Genomic DNA, 23,366 nt, shown 5'->3' with positions numbered 1-23,366 from the left:
TGATTCTGGCAAAATTCACATTTTAAATTTTAAGTTATCAATGAGAAACCTTTACTGTTTCTGAAAGTAAAGCCAGAAAGCATGTTAAATCGGTTTCAGTTTAACATAATTTAAAGATTTAAAATATTCATGTTTGTAATTTCTTAAAGTAAATATATGATCCCTTATACGTTTTATTGAAGTAATCCGTTCTTGTCAATAAAAGTCAATTTTAAAAATCCAAAGATTGCATATGCGAAACCCGTAAGGGGCGGGCGTGTTTATCATTTTTGCCACTTCTTCGCCTTAAAGGCACAACATATCTAAATGGCAGTGAATTCGTCCAATCGGACACTTCTGGGGCGGTCCCAGCAATGCGCCGCGAAGGTGGTGGGAGGGGTTTAGCGTGCTGTGCGTCCCATCGGCCACTGCGGCGCCGAGTTTCTTTATGATGGAAACAATCCACCAGTTGTGATGGAGGCGACCGGTGAGTGGATTGTGTGTGGTGCGTCTTTTGCACACCTTCATTATGTTGAAGCGACATTGCTTTAAATAAAGTACTTGAGTATGGTGTTCAGTAAAACCACATGTGTGTGCCTGCCAAGGTGTTTGGCACCCTGCAATACAGTCGGCATCGTCACATTAAAAGCACCGGTGTCGTGCGAAGGCGAATTGCGCAGCTGTGATCAACAAAGAGGACGAGTAACGTCTCCGTGTGCTTGACTTGTTACAGCTGCGAGTACCGCACAGTTTATTATGAAGGATTCTGTCAGCGAGCCGTGGGGTTGTCATACGGTTTTAGAGAGAAGACGAAGTTTTTTTTTCTTCAAGCGAGGAAACCTTTCGGGTCATTTATTAATTGTATAAACCAAAGAGTAAACGTGTGTAATATTAACTTACATTTTGTGTATGTAAAGCGTTCTCTCCTAAAGTGGATGGAATCCGATTTATGAGTAACAAAACGGTTTGAAAAGATCTCGCCAGCTGCTTATCACGTGACAAGGCAAAACTAACCCATCCTGCTGCCTCTCACATATCTTCCCAAATCTTTAACTACTTTATAAACACTCATTCTACAAATTAGAAGTTAACAGAGTAATCACCAGTCTATGTCCAAATGTGGATTTGTTATTCTAGTCAAATGAACTTTTTTGTTTCTGTAAAATAAAAATAAATAAATAAAAAAAACCCATGCTGTACTCACAAGGAAGTGTGTTAAGGCCTGTAATACAAGTTAATGAAAAGCCGGCACTGAAACCTCATGCACCTCCAGGCAATGCAGGCAAGGTTTCATATTACAGTACTATATGTTCATTTTAGCGAAACTGACAAAAAAAGACAAAGTTTCGTACTAGAATGCTCGTTTTAGTGAAATTGACAAAAATACCTTTTTTTGTTGTGACCAAATGTAATGACGATATCTCCACAAAGATTACATCAAACAAGTCTTAAAAAAAGATCAGGAAAAACCTTATGAGGCATCATTTTGGACAGAAGTCGTTGCTAACAGTTTTCACCCTGGTGAACAAGATTTAAAAAAAACAAAAAAAAAAAAAACACAAAACAACAGCACAATACATACATTCTTAACATCCTTTATTTTTCAGATGTTACTTAATTGCCAGCACCAAGTAATTCATCAAAAGTTCACTATTAAAAGTATGTGTATGCAGTGTATATGTTGTAAACTATAGAATGTTTCATTCAATAATGTAAGCGTTTGTGTGTGTGTGTGTACTGCTAAGAATGACGACTGATGCAGCACTTCATAAAAGCTGACAACTCAAGGGGTTTTTGTGCCAGCTGTTGATTAACAGTAAATAAATATAAGTGAAAGAAGCAGTCAATGAATATTGCCAACTGTAAAATGTCACTCAGCCATGTCGGATATTTTAAAGACACATGCTGGCTAAAGGCCTAATTAACAGTTTGTAATAAAAGTTTATCACATTCTGAAATGAAAGCATACATCTAAACATGCCTGGCACTAAGATATGTCATTTTTTTAAAATAATTTCAGCTTGGCATAGGATTCTGAATGAATTATATTTCTGCAGCAGCAGTTCTAAAAATTCGAATATGGTTTGTATCATGTCTTTGTAAGTAAAGTCTTCAGGTACCACGTGAGGATAGCATTGTCACAAGCTCATATCTATTTAATGTAACAGACAAGACTGTTAAAAGAAGTTTGTTTTTATGGGGCTAATGATGTCATATAAAACCTTTCTTTGTTGAGGACAGTTGTCTTAAAGTTCAATTTTGAGATCAAGCTGCTGTGATTTGCAGCGATTAAGAAAACAGAGTATAAAGACAAAATAAATATGGTCCAAGATCTGCCAATTATACAATTTAATAAGTAATTGTAATTCTTCTTCTTTTGGCAGCTCCCATTAAGGGTTGCCACAGTGGATCACCTTCTTCCATATCTTCTTGACTTCTCCATCTTGCTCTGTTACTCCCATCACCTGCATGTCCTCTCTCACCACATCCATAAACCTTCTCTTAGGCCTCCCTTTTTTCCTCTTCCCTGGCAGCTCTATCTTTAACATCCTTTTCCCAATATACCCAGCATCTCTCCTCTGCACATGTTCAAACCAAATAATTTATTAAGTAATACAGGTTTAAAATATAAACCAATGTTATTGTCATTAATACAAAATATTTGTTTGACATTTAAAACAACAAACTGTTGCAGTGTTGAGGCTCTTTGGCTAATTCTACACTGATGGCAGAAAAATACCATTCTGATTGTTCTGCTTGAATGATGATATTTTGTCTGACTGTTTATGTGTACACTAACTACATTATGTATATGAAAAATAGGATTGGGTAGGAAATTGGTTCCATTTTTGGTCATCTTAGCAAATTAATTTTTCTAACATCCTTCCTGTTTTGCTATCACTCACTTCTGCTTTTCCACACAGAGTAGTTTGGGTTCAGCAGTCCAGTTTCAGTCCACAGAATAGTCACATCTATGAGTATGGGTTAGAATTAGATTCCATATGCCTTTCAATATTCATACATCAGAAAAAAATATTTGACATAACTGGAATTGGGTCAAGTGGAACTAGCTGTGAAACATAGCCGACCTGTGTAATCTCTTATCTGGATTGCTGTCAGCTTCTTCTCAATGGTTTTCCTTAATTATGTTTTAACAAACTACGAATTATAAATTCAGCTTACACCTTAAGTTTTGGGTGGCACGATGGTGCAGTGATTGGTGCTGTCCCCTCAAAGATCCCACACCTGATCACTATGTTGACTGTCCTTGTGTCTCCACACCCCCCAAAGAAGTGTGATTTTAATTGCAGATTCTAAATTATTCCTCTGTGAGTGTGAGCCTGGGGGCTGCTGGAATAGACTCTTGAGCCCTGCAGATCTGTTTATGGATTAAGTTCATTTTGGGAATGTTGTGTCAGTCATTTTCTCACCCACTTAGGGAGGTGGGGGTTGGTTGGGTTACTCCTGGAGCCTGTTCCAGCTAGCATAGGGCACAAGGCAGGAACAAAGCTCTGGGCAAGGGTGCCAGTTTATGTATTTTCTTAAATTGTTGAGTGGGAGTTTTAGTATGTAGTGGCTGCAAATTTTCATTGCAGTCAGACTTTTAACTCAAGGTGATTTACTGCTTTCACTTTCAATGTACAGTACTAACATTTACTTACAAGAGAATAAATGAGCATGTGCTAATAATGTATTGTGTAGGAAAGTTAGTAAACAGATGAAGAACAAGCCACTTGTTACCTATTTCACAAAACAGACATGAGATCTCTATGTATATCATAGAAGTGAGATTTTTCACTCTGTAGCCCCAGTCACTTCCCCAGTGTGCCACACGTGTGCAGGTAAGAAATCTTGGTCTCTGCTACTGTCTGTTAGAAAGATTTGGATTATCAAATAAAATATACAACGATCCATGGAATGGTGTCCACATAGTATTCCTGGGCCTGAAAAGTGTTGTGAGTTTCATGCCAACAGTAAAAACTTAAATGCTGCACAGTTGGACAGTTTATATCAGGAGACAGCAGTTTCATCCAGCTTGTCATGCTTAATCAACTTGTGTCTACATGCTCCTTTAAAAATAATATTCCTTTTTTTTCTTCTTGAATTAGGACATTCCCCAGAGAAACTCAAGATACAAAAGAAGCAGGAAAATAAAGGTATTCTCTTATTTTATTTACTTTCATATTCAGCCAAATGGTTTAGGCTATTTGGATGAAACAACATCCTCAAAACAGCATTGATTGAATTATTAAAGTGATAAGCCGGCAGTTTTATAAACCAATACAGTAGGTCAGTCCACTGATAGTTAGAGTTTACTGCAGATATTCATTTAGCGGATTGCCCGATACAATTAAAACAATCACTTGCTGTACAGTCTTCACACGTTAGCATAGTAGTTCGAACAGATGATTATTATTTTAGAGGTACCATTGACAGTGCAGAGTATGTACATTCTCCCCATGAATTATTAAAGTGATAAGCCGGCAGTTTTATAAACCAATACAGTAGGTCAGTCCTCTGATAGTTAGTTTACTGCAGATATTCATTTAGTGGATTGCCCGATACAATTAAAACAATCATTTGCTGTACAGTCTTCACACGTTAGCATAGTAGTTCGAACAGATGATTATTATTTTAGAGGTACCATTGTACATTCTCCCCATGTCTTCAACCCTAAAAACATGCTCTTTAGCTTAACTGGATTTCTCAGTTGTTACAGTATGAGTGACTGCAGGTGGTGTGTGTATGGATGTTTTCCTTTAAAAGACTAGCACCTTGTCTATGGTTGTTGTAACTTACTCATTTACTCTTTTGTCCATGTTCATTTGACATGTGGGTAAAAAGCATGTAGCTTTGGCCTTTGTGTGTAACTTATTTTAACAAATTGATGCAAGGACATTTACAAATTACATTTTTTAAATTTCATACATATTTGTATTATGGCAACATTGGCAGATTAAGTGACACAGTCAGGGTCACAGACTGTGTCTGTGATGTGCAGTTAAACAGCAGCCTTATTTTTACAGTAGGTACCTTAACCACAAGGCCACACTGTCTTCATAGTTGTGAGTCGTGCACAACATGGCACTGTACTGGCACATTCATTCACATAGATTGTATGATCTAAGAAATAACTGACAGTGAAAATTGTCAAACCAAGTTCTACTTGTGCTTATGATTGCCTGAGAAAAACCAACATGGTGTTTGATAACATTCAGGGTATTTATACAAAAATGTTTGCAACTAATTTAGAGCTTACCAATAATTTATTTTTCAAGAATGAATACTATTTTTTTTTCTTTCAGCAAAGAGACTACAAAAACAGATAACTGATCTGTGCAGGCAAAATCCAGATGGCATTCCATTGAGCCATATCAGCACAATTTATTTGCAAACATACCATAAATGTCTTAATGTGAAGAAATGTGGCTTTACCTCAGTCAGATCTTTCCTGGAGTCCGTGGACGATGTGTTGGATGTTGTGTCAGATCAGAATGGCTTTGTTGTCAAAGAAAAGACAAGCAGTGCTTCTGGACAAATAGATGGCCCAGCTGCTTCTCCTTTACACCATACTGGACAAACATTAGCACTGTTTCCACTGCCCAAATTCAAAGGTAATGTGAGGCATACTTGTGATCTCAAAGGTTTGTGGGAGTAAGCTTTTGTTGAGTTACAGTGCCAGCAGTGGTAAGTATATCAAACGCATTCCATTGTGGAGGGGGTGCTGGAAGCTAACAAATTTAGTAAATGCTAAACATGGATAGTGCATGTTTCTGTTTTACAAATTACTTTGAATTTTCTCCCACCATGTGCCTGGAATCCAGTATGGTATGTTCTCAGGCACAGAAAAATATATTTTTGTTTATTATGGTGCTGCAGACTGTCGATGTATTATTATATGTTGGTTAGACGTGGCAGTAAGAATTTCAATGTACCTGTGATAATACTACTACTACTGGTATATGCTTGTCGGGCCACAATGTTTCCCCAAGCAATAAAATACATATATTTAATAATATCATCATTCTTTTTCAGTAATCTGACATTTTTGTTTTATTGTTCAGGTGTGCCACAAGTACGACTTTGCCAAGAAATTCTTGCCTTACTCAGATGTTTCCCTGATGGCATTGACCTGTGCCAACTTAGAACAAGCTACAAAGAAATGTATCGGAAGAAGCTGAATTTAGCCAAATCTGGTATTGATACAATGCAGGAGCTGTGTGTCCTTCTTGGAAACACTGTAAGCATTGAACGTCGAGACCAGAAAAATATTATTAAAATTGTGACCAGGGAGGACTTTGGAGAGAACCAAGAAATGTGTAGGAAGCCTCTTACTGCTTTTGTAGAGCTACCAGAAAGTATTTGTGCATCTGGCAAGTTACATTCAGGTATGTTTTTTACTTTCCTTACCCATACCATATGTATACAGAGAAAAATATAGTGATAGGGTGAAAATGTCAAAGACCACAGCATCATGTAGGGAAAAGTCTTGTGCTGGGGGCATGATTGTTCTTTTTACTTTTCATAAATATACTGTAGGGGTGAGAATGTATAATTTTCACAGGGTGAAAATTGTGACTACTGAGTTATCAATGGATTTTCAAACTTTAGAGTATGTCTGAACAAAATTTGACTACTTTCAAAGTGATATTGTTATATGTGAGTCTGTGTCAGGATTCACGTTTGTTGGTATAATAATTGAAAAATGAGTTTCTCATCTTAGTGAAAGTTGGAACAATTATTAGTATGAAGTTATTCAAGTTTATTATATTGTGTATATAGTACAATGCAGTATGCAAGTGTGTATTCTTGTCACATCAGAACAGTTGAGAATAACACAAAACAAAAATAATTTTAATTAAAAAGAAAGTATACATTATGTGCAACCTTTCAGTATATACAGTGTTTGTAGGCATTTTATATTCATCTATCTGTATACAGTGTATATATACACACACACACACACAAACACTCTCTCTCATTCTTATTTACAACCTTATTACATGTTTAGATACAGTTTGGAGGCAAGGCATTAATATAGAAAAGAGCATAATACATTAATTTTTCTAAGCAGGAGTCAAGTATGTCCTTTCGGAATACACTAGATAAACGTAAAACCTGGTGTATATGCAGTGACATTTTTAACAAAGTCCAGTAATTTCTTTTTACACATTATGTTAAAGTAAATAAATTAGCACAGCATGGTGGCTGCCCATATTTATACGTATTGTATTTTGAATTTCCTTGAGAATTCTTTGAAGCTGGTGTTTCTTGATTGTGATGCAGGATGGTATTGGTGATATTCCAAAAAGCATAATATGTTGATTTATAAAATGAACTAGCTGTGCTACCCATCCAAGACAGGTTGTAATAAAAGTAATAAACGTAGACCTCAGCATAAACATTTGCAGTGTATCATGCAATACATATGTCTCTCTTATATGCCATTTGGTATGGGATGTGTAAACGTGGTGTTGATATTTGTGATGTGTGTGTTGAAAAGACAAGTGCAATGCATTTTATTCCTATAAATGTTTATGATGTGCCTTCTTTTGGGAAGATGGAGTCATGGCAGCCAGACAGACAAAGTGATGGGTATGGAATGTTTTTCTCCATGATAAAATACTGTTTAATGCAGGAGTTCTGAAGTTCAGTCCTGTAGGTCCACTGTGGCTGGTAACAAACATAAATTGCACCTGTGCCTGCACTGCTTATCACTAATCGCCAGTATTTGTATACAATTTTAGGGAGTAAACTCCACAGGAAAAGGTGAATTAAAAATACTGTGGTAAAAGAAAGTTGACATTTAAAGATATGGTAAAAATGTACATTTCTGAATTTTATTTTTATTTACATGTAAATACAGTCTTATGAAAAACTTTGGGAACCCCTTATAATTCTTTGGATATTTGTTTATCATTGGCCGAGCTTTCAAAGTAGCAACTTCCTTTTAACGTATGACATGCTTTATGGAAACAGTAATATTTCAGCAGTGACATTAAGTTTATTGGATTAACAGAAAATATGCAATATGCATCATAACAATATTAGATGGGTGCATAAATTTGGGCACCCCAACAGAGATATTCCATCAATACTTAGTTGAGCCTCCTTTTGCAAATATAGCAGCCTCCAGACACTGTCCTATAGCCTTTGATGAGTGTCTGGATTCTGGATGGAGGTATTGTTGGCCATTCTTCCATACAAAATTTCTCCATTTCAGTGAAATTTGATGGCTGCTGTTCATGGACAGCCTGCTTCAAATCACCCCATAGATTTTCAATGATATTCAAGTGAGGGACTGTGATGGCCATTCCAGAACATTGTACTTCTCCCTCTGCATGAATGCCTTTGTAGATTTCAAACTGTGTTTTGGGTCATTGTCTTGTTGGGAAATTCAACCCCTTCATAACTTCAACTTTGTGACTGATGCTTGAACATTATCCTGAAGAATTTGTTGATATTGGGTTGAATTCATCCGACCCTCAACTTTAATAAGGGCCCCAGTCCCTGAACTAGCCACACAGCACACAGCATGATGGAACCTCCACCAGATTTGACAGTAGGTAGCAGTTTTTTTTTTTCTTGGAGTGCTGTGTTCTTCTTCTGCCATGCAAAGCACTTTTTGTTCTGACCAAATAACACCATTTCTGTCTCATCAGTCCAAAGCACTTTATTCCAGAATTAATCTGGCTTGTCTAAATGAGCATTTGCATACAATAAGCGACTCTGTTTGTGGCGTGAATACAGAAAGGACTTCTTTCTCATCACTCTGCCATACAGATGTTCTTTGTGCAATTTGCGCTGAATTGTAGAAGGATGTACAGATACACCATCTGCAGCCAGATGTTCTTGCAGGTCTTTGGAGGTGATCTGTGGGTTGTCTGTACCATTCTCACAATCCTGCACATATGCCGCTCCTGAATTTTTCTTGGCCTGCCAGACTGGAGTTGGTTTAACAGCAACTGTGCCTGTGGCCTTCCATTTCCTGATTCCATTCCTTACAGTTGACACTGACAGTTTAAACCTCTGAGATGGCTTTTTGTCGCCTTCCCCTAAACCAGGAGACTCAACAATCTTTGTTTTCAGATCTTTGGAGCGTTGCTGTGAGGATCCCATGTTGTCTGTCACTCTTCAGTGGAGCGTCAAAGGGAAGAAAGCACAACTTGCAATTGACCACCTTAAATACCTTTTACCACTCATGAATGGACACTCCTGTCTATGAAGGCTTAACGCGCTCATCCAACCAAGTAATCGGCATTGAGCAGTGACAGGCATTCAAATCAGCAAAATGACAAAGGGACCCACATTTTTTGCACAGCCAGCTTTTTCTCATTTGATTTAATTTCATATAACTAAATACTGCTTCACTAAAAATCTTTGTTTGGAGAACATCCCAGTACTCAGATGTTCCAAGGAAATAAAAGACATACATACCACTGTTATCTTTTTTGTTGAAAGGAGAGTCAATTATAATGCAGGCAGAGAGGGGTTCCCAAACTTTTTCATATGTATACTAGCACATATTTCTGAATGCAAAAAAGAGAAGAAAAAGACTAAACAACTGGATCACTTAGAATTTAGACTGAACCATTCATTTGTGAAACTGGTTGGAATGAAAACCCACAGCCACAGTGGTGCCCCAGGACTGTACTTGGGAACCCCTGCTCTAATACAGTGTTTCCCAAACTTGGTCCTCTGGACACCCTATGGATTCAGGCCTTTGTTCCAGTTGACTTCTGTTTTTAATTGGACTCTTAGCATAGTTAAGTGAGATTTTATTTCCTAATTTAGTTTAGTAATTATTTTAGTTAAAATATAGTTACAGTATATGGGGGATTTTTTTTTTTTTTTGTTTTTAACCACATTTTCATCCTGACTTTCATTCTATTTTCCAGGTGTTCTGTTTTTTTTTTTTTATCCATTGTTTGCTAATTAGATGGTCCAATGCTGAAGTAGCTGTTGCCTTAAGTCATTCAGTGTTGTTTGCCCAGTAGTCTGCTGTGCTGGGTTTTTTATTGTCATTATTGGGATACAATGAAGGACGCAAACTACACATAAAAAGAGCAAAATAGGTAAAGAATAAAAGCGAGTAAATTTAAGGCTATAGCAAAAAAATAAATACTTTTAAATGTCTTAGAAATGTACAAATCATACTGATGTGCATTTCTGGACACAAAATTAGAGAAGGAAAAAACAGACCAGCTAAGTGAGATCAGTTATTATCACTGATTCTGACCCCAGTGGGAACAAAGGCTTGTACCCTCAGTGGCGACCCAGGTTTGAGTTGAGAACCCCTGCACTAATATATTTTTCTCAAACACACTTGACCAGCTGCTGTGCTGCCCGGATGAGGAGCTCATCCCGGCAGAAAGAGGTGCAAGGTGAAAGCCAACTCTGACTGGGATGCCAGTCTTTCACAGGACACGACTGGCGTGCGTCAGACTGGTGTGCTTGATGATGCTCTTCTGGCAGCACCCCCTGGTGTGGCGGAAGTGCTGCCCTTGCACCTGGAAGCACTCCGGGCGTTGCTGGAAGGATCTTCCTCCACCTTCCCAGGTATGGCGGAAGTGCATGTTTCCTGGGCTCCACAACGCTCGGGGCGCCCCCAGGTGGTGGCCACGGGCCCCAATGGGCTTGAGCCTCCTTGCTCCTTTCTCGTGGTCCCCTCAACATCCAGGGCGGTTGCCACCTCGTGGCCTGGGGGACGTATAAGCCACCTCCGGTCCTTCCAGGTGTCCCGGCTGGGTCTGACACACCACACAGCTTTTGAACAGCTCAGCCCAGTTAGTCGGTATCGCCTAGAGGTCATTGAAGTAGCCCCCGAGTACTGCAGCCAGGGTGAAGAGTGTCCATGTACATCACACGCGGGAATGACGAGGCTTGTTGCAGTTTCGTTTCCAGTGAAGTGCACTGAAGTGCGCGCGGCTTCAGGGTCAACGATACTGGCTGCCTTCCAGTGTTGATATTTGCCGGTCAAGTGTTCGGGTCGCGTGGCAATTTCAGACAAGCAAAGTGCGCACAGCTGCAGCTCCGGGGATCAACGTTTAATCCCTTGGGCGCTGTTTTTTCTATCTATCGATCGATCGATTATATAATATGCATCAAAAACGAACTGGGATGTGAGAATCTAACCGGCTCCGAGTTTTAGTTTGTCCGGCGGATGCCGCATTGCGCACGCTGCAAGGATAGACCGCGTACTGCAATGAGCAAACAAATAAAGTATTTAGATAGATAAACTGAATCGAGGTCATAGTGGTCAACAACACATTTGTCGCAACGGACTCCAAAGATTTGATACCAGCGCGTTTGTCAGATAGACGGGAGTGACAGCCTTCGCTTCCCAATCGTGTGACGTCACATCAGTCTTGTCGTCAGTCTCATCTCTTCTTAAAAGTGCAACTCGCTACACATGCAGACATTGGTCCTCAGGGTCTCAGGATCTTATATGATGGAGGAGATGGGGGCTTCGGGGGTCTGCAGTTGGACCTTTCTCGTGTTATTGCTCTGCGTCGCACTTTCGACGCATCAGAAGGACTTTCTTAGAAATGAAACTCGCGCAGGAGTAGTCGCAGACCGGCAAGAGGAAAACGAAACGTTTAAATAGTTTAGGGCGTCCAATGGCAGCCGTTTTGTCATTTCATTAAACATTGTAGGAATACAGACACTGATACGCGTTTTTATCAGCAGAAAGTTGTTGAAAGTGCAGTGTGGCGCAAGCACGAGATTACAAGTCCTTTATGTTTACGTCGACGAACGGTAGACTTTCATTTATAGCAATGGAAAAGTGCACTGTACAAATCGTATTAAAACATTCTCGGACGTTAGTTAATCTTCTCATCTCAAGTTTCTTTGAAGTTATTAGTACGTTGTCTAATTTTGTAACGTGATAACACGGAAGTATTTCAAAATTGTATCTTCAGGTTTTGCACTTCTACTTGCGGAACCGCCATAAGCTTTATTACTAAACCCGAGCTCCACACCCTGCATTGCAACTCTCTGAATCATTGGTATAAATAGCAAAACAGTTGCATCATGATCTTTAAAAATATAAGCATTATTAAAATCTGCTTATTCTAATGTAATACTTGGCTTTGTTTATTTACTTATCTGTGCATCAATTTTCTTTTCTACTTCAGGGAGATTTTGCCTATCCATGCAGCACAGAACAATAGACAGGACTCATTCCATGGACCACATGCACTCCCATACTCGGTCATTACAAGGGGGTGGGAAATAAAGTTCTATCTATCAGGAGTAAACAAATATAACATACATACTTTTAGGATTTGGAAGGAAAATCAATCTCTCTACTCTTGCTGCCTGGGAAAGGGATTTTCTTCGGGACATCAAATACATGAGGCAGCAGATCCAAATGTGTTCAGTAAATGTGGCTAATGTCAGAACAAATGATCTTACTTGATTACACTAGAAAACTGCACTAACATGTCTTAGAGTGTGTTGTACTTTTAATAGAAAGCAAGAAAAGACTACATAATAGTGAAGAAAAAAGAAAATTACATATTTTCCACAAACGGAGAAAGTAAAACTCTACACGTCACCGTTTCATTGCTTGCTTACCAATTTGCTGAAGATGCTGTATTTGTTGCTGAAAGTGAAGATGAAGTACAGGACGCTTTGAATGCTGGAGTTGAATACAGTGAGGAGAAGGGACTAACATTGAATTCCAAGAAGAAAGTTAGCATGTTGTTTACCAAAGACAAAGGTGTGCCAAAATGCCTGTTAAAGGTAAAATGTTTAAATGACAAGCAAGTGGATCACTGTTGTCAACAAGATGGAAGAAATGATTAGAAAATTAAGAAAAGGATTGCTATAGCAAAAATGACATTTATGCAGTTAGAACACATACTTTTAAACTAACACATCACAATGAAAACAACATTCTAAGGTGTTAAGTTCTGCCGTAATGTACAGTTGTAAAACTTGGACTGTGATCAAAACAGTGAAAGACTAGAGAGCCGAGAGATTTGCCTTTTTAAAACATGCCAGTATTTCTGTGGACAGATAAAGTAACAGAAGGAAGGAGTATTAGAGAGCACAAGTGAAAAGACAGTTACTAAGTGAGGTAAAGAACAGACAGCTAAAATATCTTGGACGCATCGTATTGCTGGGTAAAATCAATGGAAAGAGCAAGAAGGTAGAGAAACACATAGTAGTTTTTAAGGTTTTAAATCAAGGTGAGGTTATTAGGGCAAAGGGTTGTGGTTAAGGGTTTATTTTTAGTCGACTGTGATTACAGTACCTAGCAGTTCTAGCAGTTTCTTAGAGTTTAAAATAAGAATATATGTGAAAGAAATGATCAACTTACAAAAATTAATGAAGCTCAAGATAATCAAGCAAGGAAGTTTACATATCATAACAATATTAAATCTACTTTAAGACCTGGTGTCTTTCGCCTGGATTGCAGCAACTACAGGGGGATAACACTGCTGTCTGTGCCAGGTAAGGTACTTGCCAGGGTCATCCTCAATAGAATCCGTGATCACTTGCTCACCTACCAGCGACTGGAACAGTCTGGTTTTACTCCTAAGAAGTCTGCCATTGACCTCATCCTGGCACTGAGGGTTCTCATGGAGCGCAAATGCGAATATCGGCAGAGTTTCTTTGCAGCCTTTGTTGAATTTCACAAGGTGTTCAACTCAGTTGATCGAGCAGCCCTGTGGGACATCCTGAGGCTTTGCGGGTCCCCTCGAGGTTGCTGGATATCATGGCAGACCAGTACACTGGTACTGTGAGTGCTGTGCAGAGTGGAGGCAGGACCTCTGCATTTTTCCCAGTTGATTCTGGGGTTAGTCAGCGGTGTGTTCTGCTCCTACTCTGTTCAATGCTTGTATGGACTGGGCGTTGGGCAAGGTCGTGGGGTCCAGTGGCTGTGGTACATCTGTTGGTGAAGAAAGATTCCTGGATGTTGACTTTGCTGACAATGTTGTGATCTTCACTGAGTCAATAGAGGCTCTGATCGGGGCGCTCGAGACACTGAGTGAGGAGTCTGAGTGTCTGGGCTTGCGAGTGTCCTGGATAAAAAACAAGATCCAGGCCTTTAATGACCTCTTGGGAACGGCCATCAGCAGTGTGTCTGTTTGCGGAGAGAGTGTTGACCTTGTTGAGAGGTTTACTTACCTTGGCAGTGACATTCATGTCTCTGGTGACTCTTCCTATGAAGTCAATAGACGGATTGGGAGAGCTTGGGGGGTCATGAGGTCGCTGGAAAGGGGTGTGTGGCGCTCCTGATATCTATGCAAAAGGATCCTGAGTCGTTCTGTCGTGTGGTGGGTGCGGCAGTGCACTGTACCAGTACACGCTCCCCAACTTGACTTGACCTGTCTGTCCCAGCACCACTGAATACAAGTTAGGAACCATCTCAAGACGGGATCCAAGTCCATTGCAGGGCCCATACATTCATAATCATGGAGCCAGTTTTGTTTTTCAGTTAACCTAACATTAACAAGCCCATGAAAACACAGGGAGACCAATGTAAACTGCGTAGATAGTGACGACTACAGGGTTTCAATCAAAGGACTCTGGGGCATGTACAACAGTGCTTAAAATTTGAGCAAAAGTATCATCCATTGATTCATTACATCCAGTCACGCATGGATTCATTCCTTAGGTGCTTCAAATCATGATATATCAGCACAACACATTTGAGCAGTGTGAGTTAAATATTTCTTTTTCTATCCCCACAGAACTTACTTTCATTTTCACGTGTACTGTATAAAAACATTTCCAAGACTTTTTTTTTTTTTTTTTTAAATTTGTTATTTAAGTATCAGTGATTAACACATACCGGAAGGATCAAGAACAGAGTCTGCTTTTTTTTTTTCTTTTAAAGCTCCATAGTTTCTGTTTCTGTTCATCACTGACTTGTCATAGGTTGCTCCCTTTTTATATGCCTGGACAGATAAGTAAGGATTATTGAGAGCAGAAACATGAACAGGCATTCATCTCCATCTCAACTGCCACTAAGCAAATCAAGTAGTTGGGGATTAATTATCTCATCCTGTGAAAAGACAAAAACTAGCAGATAAGCCTGAAAGAAAACACAAATACCGGTAGGTTTGTTTGTTCTTGTTGTTTTTTTTTTTTTTGTTGTGGTCTTATGCAGTAGCACAGCTGATTCGTCTGATAGTGAGGGGACTGGCTCTGCTTCAACTCACTCCTCATTTTAAATATGTCGTGTCAGTGATTATATTATCATAAGTTTCACTGTCCATCCCACTCTTGTTTATCTCTAGTAGGCTGCAAAGGTTGTGAGTTTTGATTCTTAGCAGTGTTTGGTTTGGGAATGTTTTGATGCCATAAATCATAGACATATCCTGTATTGATTTCAGGCACACACTGTTTATTCTTCTGCTGTATTTATATCCTGTTATGATAAAATGATATGGAGGCTCAAAAACGATAGAATAAAAAAAGAAATTTTAGGCCATCATTTGAAGAAGGCATTGTTTTTATTTTGAATACAGTATGCAGAGGTTATATCTGTACAGTACATGTGACAGCTATGATCCCATGACATGCAATTAGACCTTTTACCTAATTAGGCCTTTTATAGTCCCACTACTTGTCAATAGGTGTTGCTGTATTTACTTTTGTACTAAAATGTCGTCGTGTTTTTTTTTTTGTCCTGTTACTTTGGGTAATAAACATTGCATTATTAAAGATTTTCACAGTTTCTTACACTCACTTGAAAATATGTCACCTGCACTGCAACTTGTGAATGCATCTGCCCAGGTTTATTGTAGTTGCTTATGCTAGTTCTTCAGCCCATTGATTAGTTTTCTTTCTGGACTACTAGAGCTAAAAAATTAAAGAGAGCCAGTTAAAATTAAATGATCATAGTTTTGCTTTTTAGTTAAAAGCATATCTGGCTACCCCTCATTTGTTTTTGTGTTAAGTTGAAATTGGAGGTATACAATATACTGTAGATAAATGATACATGCACTTCAACAATAGTCTCCGCTTTAAGCAAACAGACCAGGTGATAAAAATAATAAATTGAGGATTTGTCCTAGGATGTAATTTGTGAAAACTGGTTTCTGTTTATGAATAACACTTTCAAATATAACACAGACAGACTGAACAAGCCTGTCAGTCAAATATCTTCCAGGGAACCCATGCCCAGACATCCCCAGATTTTTCTTCAGTTATTTAATTCCCAGAAGTTTGTAATTGGAACACTATAGCAGGTCTTTTGGTGACATTAGATTTGTCCTGAATGTGCATTTGCTGCATTGGACACAGTTTTCATAGTCCCCCTAGTACACCACAGAAAAACGTCAGGCCAGATTAGCACATTCAGAAAATGGAGACGTGTTCATGTTTAATGCACCTCAGTATACAGTATATTTTAGCTTTGTGATGATTTACTTAAAGTCTACAAAGGAAACATGTTCCTGTTTTTTAAAAATCTACATTCCTCAAAGGTGAAGCAGATAGTTGCATGTTAAATCTGTTGTGGTCAGTTTGGTCTATTGCTAAGGAGGTCAGGATATTAGCACAACAGAGTGGAAGTCTTATTTTGGAAGCAATTGAGGAAGAGTTGCGGTCAAATGTCCAAAAACAGGACTAAACATAAAATGTGTCAAAACTAAAAGTCAAAAAACCTGAAAAGAAATTGCCAGAGAAGTAATTTTTCCTAGTGCTACAATGAATAATGAATTTGACTTCAATAAGATACCCATCCAAAGCATGTGACCTTCACCCTTGACTTCACACGCTTGAATACATACATGCAACCATGATGATGGTGGCATGTACAGTAGTGCCCTAGCGACCAAAATCCTAAATGCCATGTCATCTATATGACAATAAAAAGTGTATCCCTGTCATCCAAGAAGCTGCACTCTGCATTGTTTTCCTGTAAGAGCAAAACAACCAGGAGATGAATAACTGGATGAGAAAACAAAAGAATTGTATAAAATGAGGAGAAAAAAAAAGTTGCCAAACATAAAATACTGTACTTTAGTCTTGTGCATTCAAAGTATTTGATTTCTGAAGTTTTGTGTTTCATTTAAATGTTCAGACACTACTTTCAAATTCTAAACTGTGCCTAAATGTAATTTCTAGAAAAATGTGCTTTGTGCTGGCCCCCACTGAATGAAAACTATACTTTATTTTTGGTTCTTTTCGAATGGTAAATTCACTAATTACAAAATGTATCATGTCTGTTGGAAATATTAGTTTTAATTATTCTGTCCCCAATTAAGCTGTAGCATCATCCAATGTTTTCTTATATCAAAATTACCCGTCTATTTCAGTAAGCCAGTCTTAAAACTTTTGAGTGACTACCTAAGCTTTAAATAAAGTAAAATTAAAATCTTTAAAATATACAGTAGGGCAGTATTTTGCTAAAGTTCTCTGATGTCCATGACTTGTCTGATAGACAGTGTCTTCTTATGGCTGTTTTCGTAATGTTTTTCCTTTCTCAGCTAAATGTATGGACCGTGTTCAACAAGAAATTCGTGATCTATTTGAATTGTACCCAGAAGGCATTCCTTTACAGAAAATTGCAGAGATCTACAACAAAAAATACAAGCGGAACCTGAGGCTTGCTGCATTTGGTTTCCGATCCATCCGCAGTTTTATAGAGTCAGTCGAAGGTCTTCAGATCCAGGGGGATCTTGCACTGCTTAAAATGGATGATGAGCACCAAGAAAATGCTTCTGAACCAGTGAAACAACGACATCTACCAACCACAACCACCCCTGAGCCTCCCAGGGCTGCTCCTCCAGTAGAATCACAAACTGTTGTTCCAAATGCATCTGTCAGAACAGGTAAGGAAGATTCCCACCTACATCTTGATTTCATATATAAAAAGGAGTGAAGCTTAATCTTTACTACCCTATAATTTTATGGATGCATGCTTATTCAGGACTTACTTTCTTTCTGTTTGTCTGCCTGTGTGCTCATTGTGTGTCGGTGAATGGAAGGACATAACTGATCTGTTGTATAGAGTTGCTATGTGAAAGCTGACTTTTGTAGTTTTGTGTTCCTTTGTGGCACCTTTGGAGCCCACTTGTCCATTGACAGATGAAACTGAATAGTTTTTGTTTGTTAAACTTTTTCTTTATCTTTTCTGTTATTTTAGATCGTTTTTTCATCCTGTGTAAATTTGAGACACAGTATGTAGGTACATTTAAGCCAAATACATTTATTTAAGTGAGATTACAAGAATATTTAATTCTTTAGTTTGAAATACTTCTTTGTAACATAACACTGTCAAACCCTTTCGTACACTTTAAGGTTGCAAGGACCCAGAGTCTATAGTAGCAGTACTGATTTCAAGATGGAAATTGTCCCTTGAAAGGACACCTGTCTGTCTCGGAGCCCACTCTCACACTCCACTACACTCACCCTGAGAATCATTGAAAATTTCGGCTCCTAAAATGTCATCTTCACTCAATATTTAGCTGCAGCCATTCTGTTCTGTATCATCTTTGAGTGAGCTACTGGGTGAAAGTTGTTCCGCAGTGTTTTCATTGGCCCTTTGCCAGCTTAGTCTCAATGATCTTCTTTAACTTTTCAGCTTCTGAATTATCAGCAAGTAAAATCACCAAAGAGCAACTGTTCGAGAATATTTCAAAGGTCCTGAAGGCCAATCCAGCTGCTGCCTTCTCTATGTTGGAGCTGCAGGCCAGTTATTTTCTCTGTTACAAAACCCCATTGCCTATAGAGGAATATATTTCTCTTTATGACAATCTTGCATGTCCAAATGGGGCTTTAGCTGCTGCTGGTAGTGGGGGCACCTCTAAACCTATTTCAGAGCAACCAGCAGGTAAGGATATGCTTGCTATATAACCTCCTTCCATCCTTTCTTTCCCCCATTGCTTGTTCTTTTATGTTGCACAGTCATTGTAGTCCATCCAAACACTTGTTACATTTGTTTAAAGAGAATATTTCAGAATTCATGCTTTGTAGTGAGATCAGTTATTTAGATATTAAGTGGCCCTTTTTTTCTTAAAGTGCACATATAAAAAAGTTACATTTTAAACCATTTTCATTCATTCCCTTATATTCTATAATCAGACAGCCAAATCTGCCAAGTGTCATAAATGAGCTGTTGCTCTTCTCCAGTCCATGTTGTAGCCTTTCTTCTTCGTCTGCTGCTTCCAACAATTACGGAGTGGCAGTCACATCTTGGAGGATCAGGATATAAAAGTTGGGGAAGCTTGGATGGCCACTTGCTTGAACATTTTATTTAATTACTTCTGCATCTACTACTTAGGAGATTTTAGGATCTTTTTCCAGTATTTAGAATTTATATTCTTGTTTGAATTTCATAGGTTTTTGTAGATTTTGCCTGTTTTTTTCACGTTGTTTAATTTTGCCCAATTAAGATTTGCCCTTGATATTCTGTTGCAGTTTTGTCTAAGACCTCTCCTCTGCATTTTGAATTGGTCTTTCTTAGATAAATAATGTGATTTACCATTTCACAGCATATGCCTCTTTGATGAGTTTCCTGTATCTGCACAAGATTCTTCTGCCTTCATTCAAGTCAGTTTTACCAACAGGGTGCTATTCTGGCACCTAGCAATCTTGTAATGGAACTCCATCCATCCATCCATTATCCAACCTGCTATATCCTAACTACAGGGTCACGGGGGTCTGCTGGAGCCAATCCCAGCCAACACAGGGCACAAGGCAGGAAACAAACCCCGGGTAGGGCGCACATACACACCAAGCACATACTAGGGACAATTTAGAATTGCCAGACACGGGGAGAACATGCAAACTCTATGCAGGGAGGACCCGGGAAATGAACCTGGGTCTCCTAACTGCGAGGCAGCAACGCTACTCACTGTGCCACCATGCCGCCCTGTAATGGAATGTAATGGATAGTGTTATTTATCATGTACTATGATTACAGAATTACAGTTTAATCTCACAGCAGACCGATAGTACTTAATACATACATGCCTAATAATTAAATATTACAGATTTGCAGGAGGGCTGCTTCCATGACAGAAGCTAAGAGGCGGAGTGGTGGCACTGAGGCTAGGGATCTGCACTGGCAGTCGGAATTGGTAAATGCCAAAAGGGACTCTGCTCTGTTGGGCCCTTGAGCAAGTCGGCCCTTAACCTGCAATTGCTGAGCGCTTTGAGTAGTGAGAAAAGCACTATATAAATGCAAATAATTATTATTAAGTGTCATTGATGGAATAGTCAGATGGGTTCAGTTTATTCAGGGTAGCAAAAACGGATCCAACTTGTAATTTGTTACAAATATTTATCCATAAATCTCAAAGATATTTAAAAACGCTATTATGAAGTTTGTGTACCAGAGATGTAGGTTCCATATGAATTAAGTCATGAAGTTACACAACCTGAAAGTCTTAGAAGTTAGAGCTGTAGAATGTTCTGTAGTAGTATAATGGTGCCAGTCATAGAAGTAGTAGTATTGGCATCGATATAAAGTACAGTGTAATTCTGACTTGCATATCCAACCAACATGCATCACATCACCACTCTATGGTGGTACGATCAACAAGAATGTTTTAAAATGCAGAACTACAGCTGCTTGTTTAAAGTTCGGACAAGAACTTCATGATGCCCTTGTCATTGTAGAAGATTATTAAGATACAGTGCATCCTGGTCTAGCACCAACTGTGCCAGCCCTGGACTTATTCATGTAATTGACATACAGTTGTATAAAACTAAAATTAATTTCTCAATAGCTGCACAAAACAAATAAAATACACTAAGATCCTGACATCTTAAATTTATTATAGGCATAAATACAATAGATTAAAAACTCATAGAGCTTATTATTTTCTTGCCGGCTTTCTGTCAGTAAAAATGAGCAAGTCACATCTTTGCTAAAGGGAATGTTCTTAAACAAATTCGAAAATGCATGTGTGGCATAACAGTCATGTGTGTTTGGGGACTGATATGAAAATCGGAGCATTTCACATTTCTTTAGTTGTTTCATCTAAGAGTCAGATATCACATTTTTGTTTATGAAGTATTTTGTAACAATGAGTTACATTAAAAATAACGGTGATAACAGAATGCAATTGCATGTGTCAGCAAACTACATTAATATATGCTTTTTATAGCACTTTACAATGTCACGCAGTTAAACATGAAGCCTAAACAGGCTTATTGTGTCTCCGGAACTGTCATACACAGGAAAATCATTTAAGTGATGTAAAAATGGCAATGATTGATGTGTGTTAGTAGTGAATGGTCTGTGACTAAAAATCACTGAAAATACTATCGTATGAAAGGAGAAGAGCAACTGAAATACAGTAAGTTACCCGTCTAGCTGTTAATATAAATTAAAACCCAGCAATTCCTAAAATGTTATAAATAACTAAACACTTGGAAAGGAACTAACTTATTGTATAACGGGAATACCAAAGGTGACAATTATCTTAAAGATACTAATTCCAGCCTGAAGACATAAGGAAGCAAAAGGTAAATCGTAGTCCACACTTAGTCTGTTGAACATTATACCGCTAAGTAACGCTTTCAGCATGTGTTAAATGTAGTCTTGCCCGGTCAGCCTCTCTCTTTGCTGTAGATACCATAGAGCTCTGCACAGTCCTGGTTGCATGCCGATCTTCAGCCAACATATCAACTGCAGTTCCTTGTCCAACCCCATGCTGAGTTTATATCACTTAGGGAGCCATACCTTTCTCAAGACATTAATTAGTTCAAACAGCATTTAGCTGCGCGTTGATAACATCAGTTCTTTACAATGATAAGTTGCAGATAATATTAGTTCAGTCCATTCAGCCTTATATATGCCTACATAATTTCTCTCATCTTCCGTTCGTTTCAGGAGAACTGGCTTTTTTGTTGAGTTTTATGCTTAATGTACCTAAAGCAGCAGGAGAAAGATACTGCTGTATGAGCACTTGCCCTTTCCCTGGTGTCTGCCAAATGAGTAAAAGACAGAAATATACAAGTAGATGTAACAACCATCGAGGTAAAACAGTGCAGTGTGTTTGAGGCATTTTAATGAAAAGTGAAGTGTTTTCACAAATTTCTTTGAAGAACAAGCGTGCCATATTGCACCAAAATCGTTCTGGACAGGGTCCAAGTTGTTTAATGTTGATGGACAGACAGGCAGAGAGACAGACGTGGCTATTGCAATATCTCACTTTATATGCAAACACACCTAAAAAGACTGTAATGATTGATTGTTTCATCCATTCGTTTTTGCAGCCCCCATATTGCAAAACAAGATCACAGGTACATTGTGGATAAATAACAAAACCGGTGGCTATTGCAGTAATATGTGAGGGTTGTTGATAATGTGTCTGCACATTTTTGTTTCCAAGCTGTTTTCTGGGAGGTAGCTTGCTAAGACTTTACACCATTGTGGCTCTACTTTGATCTTGCTGTCAGTGTGCATGTTGCTACTGAGCCACGAGGGCATGTGTATCAGTTTGCACCAAAGAACATCATGGAGACCGCCATTTCCCTGGCAAATGGTGTGCTTTTGTTGCATGATAGCGTGTGCCCTCGCACTATTAACCTGCTGTAAAAAATGACATTAATTGCCCACAGTCCAGACCTGGCACCTTCCGATTTTAATCCCATTGAAAGCACACGCTTTGAAAATGGCAGTTTGTAGATGATTTACAAACAATTATGTGTTGCCAGACTGTAATGGGGTAACAAGTGTTATCCTTCAAATCATACCTGTTCAGAATGATTTTTTAAGCAGGGTGTCTCTTTTTAATTAAAAAAACGTTACTAATGGAATAAATTACAGTTGACATGTGGATATGAAATACTGTATGATCAAAATTTGCATCCCTGTTTTAAAAGCATTGTGTTTCATTTCCTTGAGCATGGGAAAGGTGCCATATAAATAAAATGTATTATTACTGTATTCTTTTTGCATGCACAACAGGGGAAGACATTTTAAAGAACAAAACCGTACAGCTACATTGAAAGTTAATTGCAGTTTTATTGGCTTTGTGGGGACAGGTGTGTCAAATTATGGTTGTAAGGATTGCAGCACTTTTCTTTCTTGCCTCCTCATTGTTTTTATTCCTTATATATTTTGTGTTTAGCACTCGTGTGATGTACTGTGATGTTTAATCATATTCTTTCATGGGGATTGGTCCTCCATCAAAGATGCATGTACATTTCTAGATTTTACATTAAAATCATTTTCTTTTAAAGTTTTTGGCCTATGTAAGGATGACATAATTTCATGGCTGTATAAATAAATTAAAAAAAAATCTGTGGATTTTACATGCATAATTAACATGGTTGTCTCACCCTTCTTTGTTGCATTCCTTTTATTTTTAGGGTTGATTCCACAGCAGAAGCAGAATGTTGGTGCAAACCTGTTAACACCTACCAAATCTACTCCACCCGTCACCATTCCTAAAATGCCAGTTTCT

General features: G+C 38.5%; 1 protein-coding gene across 1 annotated transcript; it reads left to right on the top strand.

Moving 5' to 3' along the window:
- Positions 1 to 396: 396 nt before the first annotated feature.
- LOC120517083 lies at positions 397 to 23,360 on the top strand. The gene is made up of 7 exons (XM_039739174.1): positions 397 to 466; positions 4,089 to 4,136; positions 5,286 to 5,594; positions 6,045 to 6,368; positions 17,433 to 17,777; positions 18,530 to 18,636; positions 23,272 to 23,360. The coding sequence occupies exons 1-7, from the start codon at positions 454 to 456 to the stop codon at positions 23,275 to 23,277; spliced, it is 1,152 nt and encodes a 383-aa protein (XP_039595108.1). The 5' UTR covers positions 397 to 453; the 3' UTR covers positions 23,278 to 23,360.
- The last annotated feature ends 6 nt before the right edge of the window (positions 23,361 to 23,366 follow it).

This window comes from Polypterus senegalus, chromosome 17 (assembly GCF_016835505.1).
Source record: "Polypterus senegalus isolate Bchr_013 chromosome 17, ASM1683550v1, whole genome shotgun sequence".
Lineage (NCBI taxonomy): Eukaryota > Metazoa > Chordata > Cladistia > Polypteriformes > Polypteridae > Polypterus > Polypterus senegalus.
Note: the sequence above shows the minus strand (reverse complement) of the source record. Positions and strands in the feature narration are given on the sequence as shown.

What these genes read in the sequence shown, in the direction of transcription:
- LOC120517083 (XM_039739174.1), top strand. An exon ending in TCCACTGCCCAAATTCAAAG is followed by an intron (nt 5,595 to 6,044) that starts GTAATGTGAGGC and finishes TTTATTGTTCAG; the next exon opens with GTGTGCCACAAGTACGACTT. An exon ending in AAATGCATCTGTCAGAACAG is followed by an intron (nt 17,778 to 18,529) that starts GTAAGGAAGATT and finishes TTAACTTTTCAG; the next exon opens with CTTCTGAATTATCAGCAAGT.